Genomic DNA, 13,588 nt, shown 5'->3' with positions numbered 1-13,588 from the left:
TGCAATTATTATATCAGACAAAACAGATTTAAAAATAAGGCAGGTAAAGAGAGACACAGAGGGACAATATATAAGATCAAAGGGACACTTCATCAAGAAGAAATAACACTTATAAATATCTATGCACCCAACATAGGAGCACCAACGTTCATAAACCAACTATTAACAGACCTAAAGGAAGATGTTACAAACAACAGAATAATAGTAGGGGACCTAAATACCCCACTCACATCAATGGACAAATCATCCAGACAGAAAATCAACAAGGAAATAGTGGAGCTAAACGAAAAACTAAAACAATTGGACTTAATAGACATATATAGATCACTTTATCCTAAAACAGCAGAATACACATTCTTCTCAAGTGCACATAGAACATTCTCAAGGATAGACCATATGTTGGGAAACAAGGCAAGCCTCCACAAATTTAAAAAAATTGAAATAATAACAAGCATCTTCTCCAATCATAATCCTATAAGGCTACAAATTAATTACAAGAAAAAAGCTGAGAAAGGCACAAGGATGTGGAGACTAAACAATACACTACTGAACAAGCAATGGATCATTGAAGAAATTAAAGAAGAAATCAAAAAATACCTGGAAATAAATGAAAATGGTAACATGCCATACCAACTCATATGGGATTCAGCAAAAGCTGTATTAATAGGAAAGTTCATCGCAATACAGGCACATCTTAACAAACAAGAAAAATCCCAAATAAGCGATCTTAAACTACACCTAACTGAATTAGAGAAAGAAGAACAAATAAAGCCCAAAGTCAGCAGAAGGAGAGAAATAATAAAAATCAGAGCAGAAATAAATGCTATTGAAACGAAAAAGGCAGTAGAAAGGATCACTGAAACAAAGAGCTGGTTCTTTGAGAAGATAAATAAAATTGACAAACCCCTAGCCAGACTTACAAAGAAAAAAAGGGAGAAAGCTCAAATAAACAAAATCAGAAATGAAAGAGGAGAAATAACAACAGACTCTGCAGAAATACAACGGATTATAAGAGACTACTATGAAAAACTATATGCCAACAAAATGGATAGCCTAGAGGAAATGGATAAATTCTTGGACTCCTACAATCTCCCAAAGCTCACTCAAGAAGAAGCAGACAATTTGAACAGACCAATCACAAGGAAAGAGATTGAAACAGCAATCAAAAACATCCCAAAGAATAAAACTCCAGGACCAGATGGCTTTCCTGGGGAATTCCACCAAACTTTCAGAGGGGATTTAATACCTATCCTTTTCAAGCTATTCCAAAAAATTAGGGAGCATGGAACACTTCCTAACACATTCTATGAGGCCAACATCATGCTGATACCAAAGCCTGACAAGGACACCACGAAAAAAGAGAACTACAGGCCAATATCACTGATGAACATAGATGCAAAAATTCTAAACAAAATTTTGGCCACCAGAATTCAGCAATTCATCAAAAGGATCATACATCATGATCAGGTGGGATTCATACCAGGGACACAGGGATGGTTCAACATCCGCAAATCAATCAACGTGATACACCACATCAACAAACTGAGGAATAAAAACCACATGATCATCTCAATAGATGCAGAGAAAGCATTTGACAAGATCCAACAGCCATTTATGATAAGAACTCTGAACAAAATGGGCAAAGAAGGGAATTACCTCAACATAATAAAGGCCATATATGACAAACCCACAGCCAACATCATACTCAATGGGCAAAAACTGAGTGCCATCCCCCTGAAAACAGGAATGAGACAAGGATGCCTTCTAGCACCACTCTTATTTAACATAGTACTGGAGGTCCTGGCCAGAGCAATCAGGTAAGAAAAAGGAATAAAAGGAATCCAAATAGGGAAGGAAGAAGTGAAACTCTCGCTGTTTGCACACAACATGATCTTATATATAGAAAACCCCAAAGAATCCATTGGAAAACTCTTAGAAGTAATCAACAACTACAGTAAAGTTGCAGGGTACAAAGTCAATTTGCATAAATCAGTAGCATTTCTATATTCTAACAATGAGCTAACAGAAAAAGAACTCAATAACACAATACCATTCACAATCGCAACAAAAAGAATAAAACACCTCGGGGTAAATTTAACTAAGGAAGTGAAGGACCTATATAATGAAAATTACAAGGCCTTTCTGAGAGAATTAGATGATGACATAAGGAGATGGAAAGACATTTCATGTACATGGATTGGAAGAATAAACATAGTTAAAATGTCCATTCTACCTAAAGCAATCTACAGATTCAACGCTATCCCAATCAGAATCCCAATGACATTCTTTACAGAATTAGAACAAAGAATCCTAAAATTCATATGGGACAACAAAAGACCCCGAACTGCTAAAGCAATCCTGAGAAAAAAGAACAAAACGGGAGGCATCACAATCCCTGACTTCGAAACATACTACAAAGCTACAGTAATCAAAACAGCATGGTACTGGTACAAAAACAGGTGCACAGATCAATGGAACAGAATTGAAAGCCCAGAAATAAAACCACGCATCTATGGACAGCTTATCTTCGACAAAGGAGCTGAGGGCATACAATGGAGAAAAGAAAGTCTTTTCAACAAGTGGTGCTGGGAAAACTGAAAAGCCATATGTAAAAGAATGAAAATTGACCATTCTTTCACACCATTCACCAAAATAAACTCAAAATGGATCAAAGACCTAAAGGTGAGACCTGAAACCATAAGGCTTCTAGAAGAAAACGTAGGCAGTACACTCTTTGACATCAGTATTAAAAGGATCTTTTCGGACACCATGTCTTCTCAGAGAAGGGAAACAATAGAAAGAATAAACAAACGGGACTTCATCAGACTAAAGCGCTTCTTCAAGGCAAATGAAAACAGGATTGAAACAAAAAACGACCCACTAAGTGGGACAAAATATTTGCAAGTCATATATCTGACAAAGGCTTAATATCGATAATATATAAAGAACTCACACGACTCAACAACAAAAAATCAAACAACCCGATCAAAAAATGGGCTGGAGACATGAACAGACATTTCTCCAACGAAGACATACGGATGGCCAATAGGCACATGAAAAGATGCTCATCATCGCTGATCATCAGGGAAATGCAAATCAAAACTACACTAAGATATCACCTTACACCCATTAGAATGACAAAAATATCTAAAACTAATAGTAACAGATGTTGGAGAGGTTGTGGAGAAAAAGGAACCCTCATACACTGCTGGTGGGAATGCAAACTGGTGCAGCCACTATGGAAAACAGTATGGAGATTCCTCAAAAAGCTAAAAATAGAACTACCATACGACCCAGCTATTCCACTACTGGGTATCTATCCAAAGAGCTTGAAGTCAGCAATTCCAAAAGTCCTATGCACCCCAATGTTTACTGAAACATTATTTACAATAGCCAAGACATGGAAGCAACCTAAGTGCCCATCAACAGATGATTGGATAAAGAAGATGTGGTGTATATATATATATATATAATGGAATACCACTCAGCTGTAAAACAGAACAAAATCATTCCATTTGCAATAACATGGATAGACCTTGAGGGAATTATGTTAAGTGAAATAAGCCAGTTAGAGAAGGATAATCTGTGTATGACTCCACTCATATGAGGAATTTAAAAATATGGACAAAGAGAACAGATTAGTGGCTACCAGGGGAAAGGTAGGGTGGGGGGTGGGCACAAAGGGTGAAAGTGGTGCACCTACAACACGACTGACAAACATTAATGTACAACTGAAATTTCATAAGATTGTAACCTATCATTAAGTGAATTAAAAAAAAAACCTTTAACAAGGCAAAATTATTTCTAGAATTATCACCTAATCAGAAGCTTTCCTTGACCATGTTATCTAACATAACAATCCCTCATCCCACAACCCACCCTATTTTGCTCTTTCTTACTACGACTTAATTTTCTTTATAGCATTTATCATCACTCAATATATTATATATTATTTATTTATTGTTCTGTCTCCTTCCCTAACTAAATTTTACAACACTGAGAATAGAGATTTTTGTTTTGTTTTCTGCTTATCCTCAACAGCTAGAACAGTATCTAGCACCTATGTTCATAGGCCTAAAGTTTTAGTATTTAGACTGCTGAAAATAATGCATAAATACTAAATTTAATAAGTGAAGTAGTTTTTAAAATATGTTATCGCTAAAGGAGACTTTATTTTTACAAGCATACCTTACCATGGAGAATACATATTGTATGAGTGACTAATTACTTGTTCAAACTAAGTGAAAAATAGAGATATCCACACTGTGTAAAGGTCACAATGGTGACAAATCCTGCTTTAAGGATGACTCCAAATCAGGCAGTTACATATATTACAAGTTCTTACTCTTAGACAAGCCCTAGACACCCTATTAAAGCAACAGGTAGAATTGAGATTCAGATTATGGCCAGACTTAAAGATAGCCACAATGACAAATTTCCTAGGTATGTGTATATATGTGTATTATATATGTAGTATATAGAGAGCGATTCAAACTGCAAGATGAGACATCCACCTCCACTCTATGGAAATATCACATTGTCTCAAATTGCCAGATTGCCTCAAAACTTACCATCATGCAAAGAAAAACGTGAACTTTATCACCAACAGAAAATTTGCATTAAAGTTAAAAAAAAAGGCCTCAGTGAACTGATAACATGTTGGGAAACAAATTATTTCCAAGAAGCCCTTGCATAGAAGATTCAACAGAATAAAATTATAAAGTTGATTTGGGAACCAATACACTATTCATATAGATTCTTGAGGCATGGAACAAGATAGCAAAGGGGATATTTTGGAAAAATTAACCTCTCAAGAGTGTACAGGAGGCTTGGAGGGACAAGAAACTTGAGGCATGAGAACCTTTAAGGCTACTGGAAAATTCCAGTTGTGCACTGATAAGGGCCTGAAATGGAAATTGGGATGGGGAAAAAAAATGGAAAGGCAAAGTTGTCAGGGAACTAACTAAATGGGAAGGATTTTATAGAGCAAAGAAACTTTTCTGCAACAAATAACTAATTCCATGTTTCCTAAATCTAGATTTATTTTTAAATTTGGATTTCTCAAAGTAAGACATACATTCCTACTATGGTAATCTCTTAGTATTTTAATATTCAGATACACCAAGAAAATACCTAGAAGGCACATTTAAAAGTTCTATTCAAGACATATTAAAGAATAGTCTATTAAGTTTCCTATGGGAAATGAAAATTGGTAAATTTCACTCTCATTTTTTCCAGCAAAAAATGGAATGAACCTTCCTCAAATCTTGGTAGAGAAGTAGCCTAAAGCTACTAAAAAACAGGCAGGAAAAACAAAAGTATTTCTTCTATTTGAGGATATCTTTTTCTTTTTTTCAGAAACGGCTAAATTTCTACACTGAACTAACAGAGGCAAAAGACTTATTTCATAACTATTCCAATACACAGAAGAATACGCATCACAAGTATCAGGACAGTAATTTCATGTCAGCAACATATGCTCTTGGATTTTCCTCCTATGTACGTCACCTCCCTCCTACCCCATAATAAAGCATGATTTTTCCCTCAGATACTTCCTGGAAAGCAGAAGGATCACATCTAAGAACTGAGAGTCAATGAATGAGCCAATTTTTTGAAAAATAAAATACTCTATATACCCTTTTATAGAGTCTAAAGAGAAAAAAGGATCAGAAGATCAATGGAACTTTTTAAAAAGGTAATTACGGACAGTGAGGAACGATATATCTGTTCTGCTTTAATTTTCTGCTATAAGAGATGGGTATAAAAACCACATATATAAATATACTGCCTAACCATCAGCAAGATCAAAATAACAACAGAAAGCCCATCCATCCTCTATCTCAAGCCAAATCTCTGAATAAAATTAATTTCTAAAAATTGAGTTATTTATAGCAAATAAAATATGTATATCAAACAACTTGTTTTGCAATCTGAACATTATGTGTTTTAGCCCACAGCTGATATCAATAAAGTACTATCATTAGTTTTCAGTAATCAACTATGTTAATTAAAAGATTCTATACATCTGAATATATCAGTGATTAATACTAATTTCATTAACCTTTCAAATTAACCAAAATACACTTTTCTACTGACCTCCCAATAAGATATTTACATTGAAAATGAAGACTTAATCAATCATTAAAACCAACAGTTCAGGATGATCAGATCAAGCCAGAATTAGATGACTTTTAGTAAACTCTAAAAATATAGCCACCTATATATTTTACAACTCATATGTTAAAACATACATATTTCCAATACTAAATTTACTTAAGATTTAACAATTCTAAATTAATGATACAAAGAAAAAAGGAACTTACTTGGCCATAAAACTATATCAGGAATACGCTGAAACATTCCTTCCCTGAGCAAAAATATCTCATGAAGACAATGGCCTGTTTTGTGGTTTAAAAAAGAATATGCAAAAACATCTTAAATTATAGGAAATTTAAAAATTAAAAATAAACTATGCTTATATAAAGTTGCTTACCATGAGCTCTAAATACTCGATCATCTGCTTCTTGTGAATATGAAATATTCGTTTCTTTAAGGTCATGAAGAAAATCTTCATTTACAATAGAAGGAGGTGTATCACTAGGATTTAAGGATGCCTGGAAAATAAAATTGGTTTCTTTGACTTATTTCTAGAAAATAAATTTTGAATACCTCTGTTATGGAGAGTGACTATAAAATGTAAATATGTTTTACATCTAAACTAAGACAGAAGCATAAGAAAACACCAAATAATACATATGAAAACCAACATTGTGACAGCAACAAATTACAGATGGTCTGTTTAATCACATTCTGTAACAAAAATTACAGAGGGCTTATATTTCCTCTTTTGCGTCTATGGTCCACCTTTTCATTATTTCTAAAGATTGCAATCAAGATGAAGGAAGAGGGGCTGGCCCAGCAGCCGAGTGGTCACGTTCATGAGCTCTGCTGCGGTGGCCCAGGGTTTCGCTAGTTCAAATCCTGGGCGCAGACATGGCACTGCTTGTCAGGCCATGTTGAGGCGGCATCCCACATGTCACAACTAGAAGGACCTGCAACTAAGATATACAACTATGTACCAGGGGGATTTGGGGAGATAAAGCAGAAAAATAATTAATTAATTAATTAAAAAAAAAAGAACAAGGAAGACAGCAAAGTCTCAGATCTTCAATTTTAGATTAAGGAGACTGAGGGAAAGCTGGTTGACTTTTACATTATCGACATTTTCACCTGTAGATAAAATTCATCATTTCCTATACTTCAATTACCATTTTAAAATGCTCACAGGCTGGCCCGTGGCTGAGTGGTTAAGCTCAAACGCTCTGCTTCAGCAGCCTGGGGTTCACTAGTTCAGATCCTGGGCATGGACCTACACACCGCTCACAAAGCCAAGCTGTGGCAGCATCCCACACAGAGGAGCTAGAATGATCTACGACTAGGATATACAACTATGTATTGGGGGGCTTTGGGAAAGAAAAAAAAGAGGAATATTGGCAACAGATGTTAGCTCAGGGCCAATCTTCCTCACTACCAAATCAACAAACAAATAAATAAAGTGATCAGCAAAAAGTCTCACAAGAAGTAATAAACACATTTTATAGGACTGCTTTAGACCTCACAATATAATTATAAACTTGATACTTAATTTCAACTAACAGGTAATCTGAAAAATAAATCTTCAACTTTAAAGCTATATGACACTGGACATGTCACTCAACTTCTGTGAGCCTTGGCTTCTTCATCCATTAAATAAGATAACACCACTAAATTTTTACACCCACCATAAGACAGGAAAGTTAAATTTAGTAACCTTTGTGAAATGCACTTAATATCATGCTTAGCACATAGGAAGAGGTCTATAAACGGCTGGCCAAATCAAATCTGCTATGGGAAAAAAAAAAAGGCCATGAGATAGTATTTAGAAAAAAGGAAATATAAGAATATGTAAAGAAAAATATGATATTTACATAGTCTCTTGGTATCTTATTAAGGTTCTGTACTTAATATTCCATTATATAATAAATATTTATTGAGTACATGCTATAAGCTAGATATCATGCTAGGCCCTGGGGATACAGCAGTAAGTTAAACAGAAAAAAACTCCTAACCTCATGGAATTTAGCCCACATTGAAAAGAAATGATCAAAAGAACCCCAATGAAACATAGAGATTACTATTAAGTTAATGAAAATTGAAAAGGCCTCAAAAATAGAAAAAAGAAGTACATGTAAAACTGGTGAAATTTCTGAATATGGTAAGTAGATTGCATCAATGTCAAAAACAAGTACTTACAAATAGTTGGAGAGAGAATTAAGGAAGTGAAAAGAGAGATCTTTTAAGAAAGTTAAAAAGAATTTGGCTTAGGAGGGGCAGGAGTTAATTGTTTAGCCTAATTTAATTACCAGAAAAAAATATAACAGTGGATTTATAAATAAACCAAATAAGTATTCAATGAATATCTACAGAACTTAACTTGTTGGATAAAGTGGAGAATATAGTGTTAGCTATAATCCTTGCACTTAGGTAACTTATATACAGTTAGAGGGACATGCAGAATACCATGCTATAGCAAATAATGATAACAAATAATAAAAATCATAATAATATTTAAAGATGCAAACTATTTCATTAGTTTGATATGCACACAGTTTAAAGTTTTCTAACTCCACTTTCAGAAAAGTGAAACAACACCCATGCAAGGCCAATATAACTAGAAACTTCTTAACAAAAAAAACATGACAAAATGCATCCCAGCAACTATACCAAATTACAAAGACAGGTCTAATTAATTTGGGATTAAACACACACACACAGAGTTAAGAATATTAGTAATCATTCTTATTTGCTTACTTTAGAGGTAGATTTATGCTCCACACGTACTCCAAGGGTATTTTGGATCCATTCTTTAAAAGTTGGTAAACTCATGCCACTAAGAGGGTATCTAAAGCACAAAGAAGGTAAAACATTAGAGTAAGATATCTTCATTTAAACTTAAATCTTAGATTATGCTTCTAGTAATGGTCAAGTAGTTCCTATCAAACCAATCCTCCCACATATAACTATAAACTCTGGACAAAACACAAACAAACAAAACCCAAGTATCTGAAGGCAGTATAGGCAGACCAAAAGCAGGCAAAAACAAGGGTAAGGCAGTGTGCCACACTTGGAAAAGGAAACAGCACTACATGAGTTTTCAGTTTTGTTTTTTTAAACAGGTTTTGGCCTGAAGTAAAGCCCCAGTTGGTACCACAAAAGAAACAAAAAAGCAGAAAATCTGTCTTCCTGGCTTGAAGAACCAGAGGACAGTGTTTGCAGCGAACAGCACACGTGGAACGAGTACATGGAAATCAAGAAAAGGAGAGAGTCAGAGAAGGTCTGTATAAACAGTCCAAATGTCTGGCTGATCTTGAATTACACGTGTATGAAGCAGACTCTAAGCAGCCCAGCTAAGCTCAAAACAACTGAGCAGATAACTCAGCTGCTCACCAGCACAGAGGGAGAGAAGCGGGAGTTAGGTCAGTCAAGGTAACTGATGTTAAGGGGGAAAAAATCTCTTCAGAAGAATATAAGAGAGTCTAGAGTCTCTACAACATATCATTAACAATGTCCAAGATACACTCCAGAATTACTAGACATGAACAAACAAGAAAGTGTGATCCATAATCAAGGGGAAGGGCAATTAATAGGGACTGACCCCAAGATGATCCAAGATACTAGAAATAGCATGCAAGGATTTTAAAGCAGCTAAAACTATGTGAGAGAACAAAAGGGAAAAATATGTTCCCAGGAAATAACAGAAAAGTAATCTCAGCAGAGAAATAGAAATTATAAAAAGAACAAAACAAAAATTCTACAATTAAAACTCCAAAATAAAAATTGATTGGAGGAAGTTAAGAGCAGATTGGAGGTGTCAGTGAATTTATAGACAGAGCAATAAAACATAGAATCTGAAGAACAGAGAAAAGAGATTGAAAAAATAAATACAGTTTCAGGGACTTATGGAATAACAGCAAGACTAACATACATATAAATGGAGTCCCAAAAAGGAGAGAAAAAAGGGAAAGGGAATAAAAAAAGTATTTGAAGAAACAATGGCTGAAAATTTCCAAATTTGATGAAAAGCATAAATTTACAAATTCAAGAAGTTTAGAGAACTCTAAGAAAATAAACACAAAGAAGGCACATCACAGTCAAACTGCAATTAAAAAGAAAGAGAAAAAGAAATGGGGAGAGGAAATCTTAAAAGCATCTAGAGAAAAATGACACATTACATACAATGTAACAACAATAAAAATTATGACTGACTTCTCACCAGAAACAATGAAGTCCAGGAAACAACTGAACAACTTGTTTTTGTCTTTTTTTCAAGATTGGCACCTGAGCTAACATCTGTTGCCAGTCGTCTTTTTTTTGTCTCCTTCTTCTTCTTCTCCTCCCCAAAGCTCCCCCCAAGTACATGGCTCTATATTCTAGTTGTAGGTCCATCTGGTTGTGTTGTGGGGGACGCTGCCTCAGCATGGCCTGATGAGTGGTGCTAGGTCCGCTCCCAGGATCCAAACCAGCGAAACCATGGGCCACAGAAGTGGAGTGCATGAACTTAACCACTCCGCCATGGGGCTGGCCCCTGAACAATATTTTTAAAGTGCTTGAAAGGAAAAGAAAGTCAACTCAGAATTCTCTATCTGGTGAAAATATCCTTCAAAAATGAAAATGAAATAAAGACATTGTCAGATGAAAACTAAGAGAACTTGGTGCCTGTAGATCTACACCACAAGAAATGCTAAAGGAATTTCTATTGGCTGAAGGGAAATACAATGCTAAACATAAACTGAAATCGTCAAGATAGAATAAATAATACCAGGGCCGGCCCCATGGCCAAGTGGTTAAGTTCGCGCGCTGTGCTTCAGCAGCCCAGGGTTTCACTGGTTCAAATCCTGGGCGAGGACATGACGCTGCTTGTCAAGCCATGCTGAGACGGCATCCCACATGCCACAACTAGAAGGACCCACAACTAAAAATACATAACTATGTACCAGGGGGCTGTGGGAGAAAAAGGAAAAATAAAATCTTTAAAAAAAAAATTTAAAAAAAAAGAATAAATAATACCAGAAAGAATATGTGGATAAACATAAACGATTATTTTTTCTTAATTTCTTTAAAATATATATGACTGTTTTAAAAAAGTATAACATTGCATCATGGAGTCTACGATGTAACAACTCTAAAAAGAACAAGGACTAGTAAATAAAACCGCAGATTTACAAGGTTCTTAGATTTTACATGAAGTGGTACAATAAATTTAAAACTAAAAAGAGCAAAATAGAGCAGATATAGTGTGAAAAAAACTAGATTTGCTACTCAGATTTTGTTTCCTACATCTTCTATCCAAATCCCTATTAAATAGTTTATATGAAACATTATTTCATATAACAAGAAATCCTAAATTTTATATATATGAGAAAATTGATGCAGAAAACTCAAGTGCTTGGAGACTCAACTTTTCAGTTTTGAAAATACTTCTCAGAGGTGGCAAAATATTAAATAGCAATGAGTGCCAGAAATAAGGAGATAAAGTAAGTACCCTACCCTAGATTAGTGTAGTTAAGAAGGCTGATATGCAAACAATAATAATCCAATGTGTTATACTAGCAGTAATATACTAGCACTCTGAAAAGACCAAAACAAATTTTAAAATGCATATTTTAAAACAGTACTTTAAAATTTTTTATTTAAATAAATACCTTGCATTATAATGTGCTAGACATTCTTCCAAGTGTTTTATGCATATTAACTTAAAATAATGTTATGAAGTTGGTACCATTCTCCTCATTTTATAGATGAAGAAGCTAAGCACAGAGAAGTTAAATAACTTAAGAAGTTAAGTAACTTACTCAAGGTCACAGAACTAGTAATTTACAAAACCAGGATATGAACCAGGTAATAAATAAAGCTTCAGTCTGTGCTCTTAACCACTATATGATGTCGCTTAGTCTGATTCTTCCCCTACCACCATTCCAAATGAGATTATTCTTCTAAAATTCTTTATGAATGATATTTATAAAATCACAGTAGTGGGGCTGGCCCGGTGGCACAGTGGTTAAGTTCAGACGTTCCACTTCGGCAGCCCAGGGTTCACTAGTTCGGATCCAAGGTGGCGACATGGCACCACTTGGCAAGCCATGCTGTGGCAGGCGTCCCACGTATAAAGTAGAGGAAGACGGGCACGGATCTTAGCTCAGGGCCAGTCTCCCTCAGCAAAAAGAGGAGGATTGGCAGCAGATGTTAGCTCAGGGCTAAACTTCCTCAAAAAAAAAAAAATCACAGTAGCTATATTTAGTGATTTTTTTCACTATAATGTTCTTGCAACTTCTCTATTCCCCCCCCTAAAAAAAGATGATGGGACAGCCAAATAAAACCACTATGTTACATTATAGCTATTTTATTTTTGTTTGATTTTATAAATATTTTATTACAAAAAATTAATGTATATATAAAGAAGTGTATAGCTGAATGAAATTTTACAACTAAACCTCTCAAGTAATCAGCATCCAGATCCAGAAATAGAACATTACCAGCACGCCAAAAATAACACTCCCTAGGCCCCTTTCCAAGCACTACCTCCTTTCCCCACACCAAAGGAACCACTGTCCTGACTGTTAACATCACAGGATAATTGTGACTGTTTCTGAACCTTAAATAAATGAAATCATACAAAATTTACTCTTTTGTGTCTGCCTTCTTTTGCTCAATATTATGTTTGTGAGATTCATCTGCGTTGTTACATGCAGTTGCAGTTCATTCATTCCACAGCTTAGTTCCATTGTCCAAGTACACAAAATTTCTTTATCCACTATATTGTTGGCAGACAATGGAGTTGTTTACAGTTTTAGGTGCATGCAGGGACATTCCTTAACTTGTTTCCTGAAGAACATATCACATGTTTCTGATGGGTATATAACCAGGTATAATTCCTAGGCCATAGGCTAGGCATTTGTTCAGCTTTAGTAGACGCTATTAGATAGTTTTCAAACATGTTTACTGCTAGCGATTGTTCCACATCCTCCCCACACTTGTTGTTGTAGTTTTTTTTTTTTTTAAAGATTGTCCCTGAGCTAACATCTAGTTGCCAATCTTTTTCTTCTTCTTCTTCTTCTCCCCAAAGCCGCCCAGTACATAGTTGTACATTCCAGTTGTAGGTCCTTCTAGTTCTGCTATGTGGGACACCACCTCAGCATGGCCTGACAAGCAGTGCTAAGTCCACGCCCAGGATCTGAACTGGCGAAACCCTGGGCCACCAAAGCGAAGTGGGCGAACTAACCCCTTGGCCATGGGGCCAGCCCCTGTAGTTCTTTTTACTGTGAGACATTCTACTGTTAATCTCCTTCACTGATTTCCTATGTGATTGAGCTTCTATTTATATATCTACTGGATTATTACTGTTTTCTTATTGATGTATAAAACTTCTTCATATATTCTGGAATCAAGGATGTATATACTAAATATTTTCTCTTACTCTGTAATTCGTCTTTTCACTCTGTTAAAGTCTCTTGATGAAAGAAAGTTCTATATGTTAATATTGCCTAATTGA

At 35.3% G+C, this 13,588-nt stretch overlaps 1 protein-coding gene across 1 annotated transcript in view; it reads right to left on the bottom strand.

The window, feature by feature from the left end:
- The window catches only part of AGPS (alkylglycerone phosphate synthase), a 140,990-nt gene that overhangs the window by 92,615 nt on the left and 34,787 nt on the right, over positions 1 to 13,588 (bottom strand). Inside the window, exons 3-5 of the mRNA XM_046658916.1 lie at positions 8,851 to 8,941; positions 6,494 to 6,614; positions 6,324 to 6,398 (exon numbers count right to left, since the gene is read on the bottom strand). Coding sequence (XP_046514872.1) covers positions 6,324 to 6,398; positions 6,494 to 6,614; positions 8,851 to 8,941 — 287 coding nt within the window. The remainder of the gene's footprint in view (positions 1 to 6,323; positions 6,399 to 6,493; positions 6,615 to 8,850; positions 8,942 to 13,588) is intronic.

The sequence above is a fragment of the Equus quagga genome, chromosome 4 (assembly GCF_021613505.1).
Source record: "Equus quagga isolate Etosha38 chromosome 4, UCLA_HA_Equagga_1.0, whole genome shotgun sequence".
Lineage (NCBI taxonomy): Eukaryota > Metazoa > Chordata > Mammalia > Perissodactyla > Equidae > Equus > Equus quagga.
This window is presented reverse-complemented; position numbering and strand designations above follow the sequence as displayed.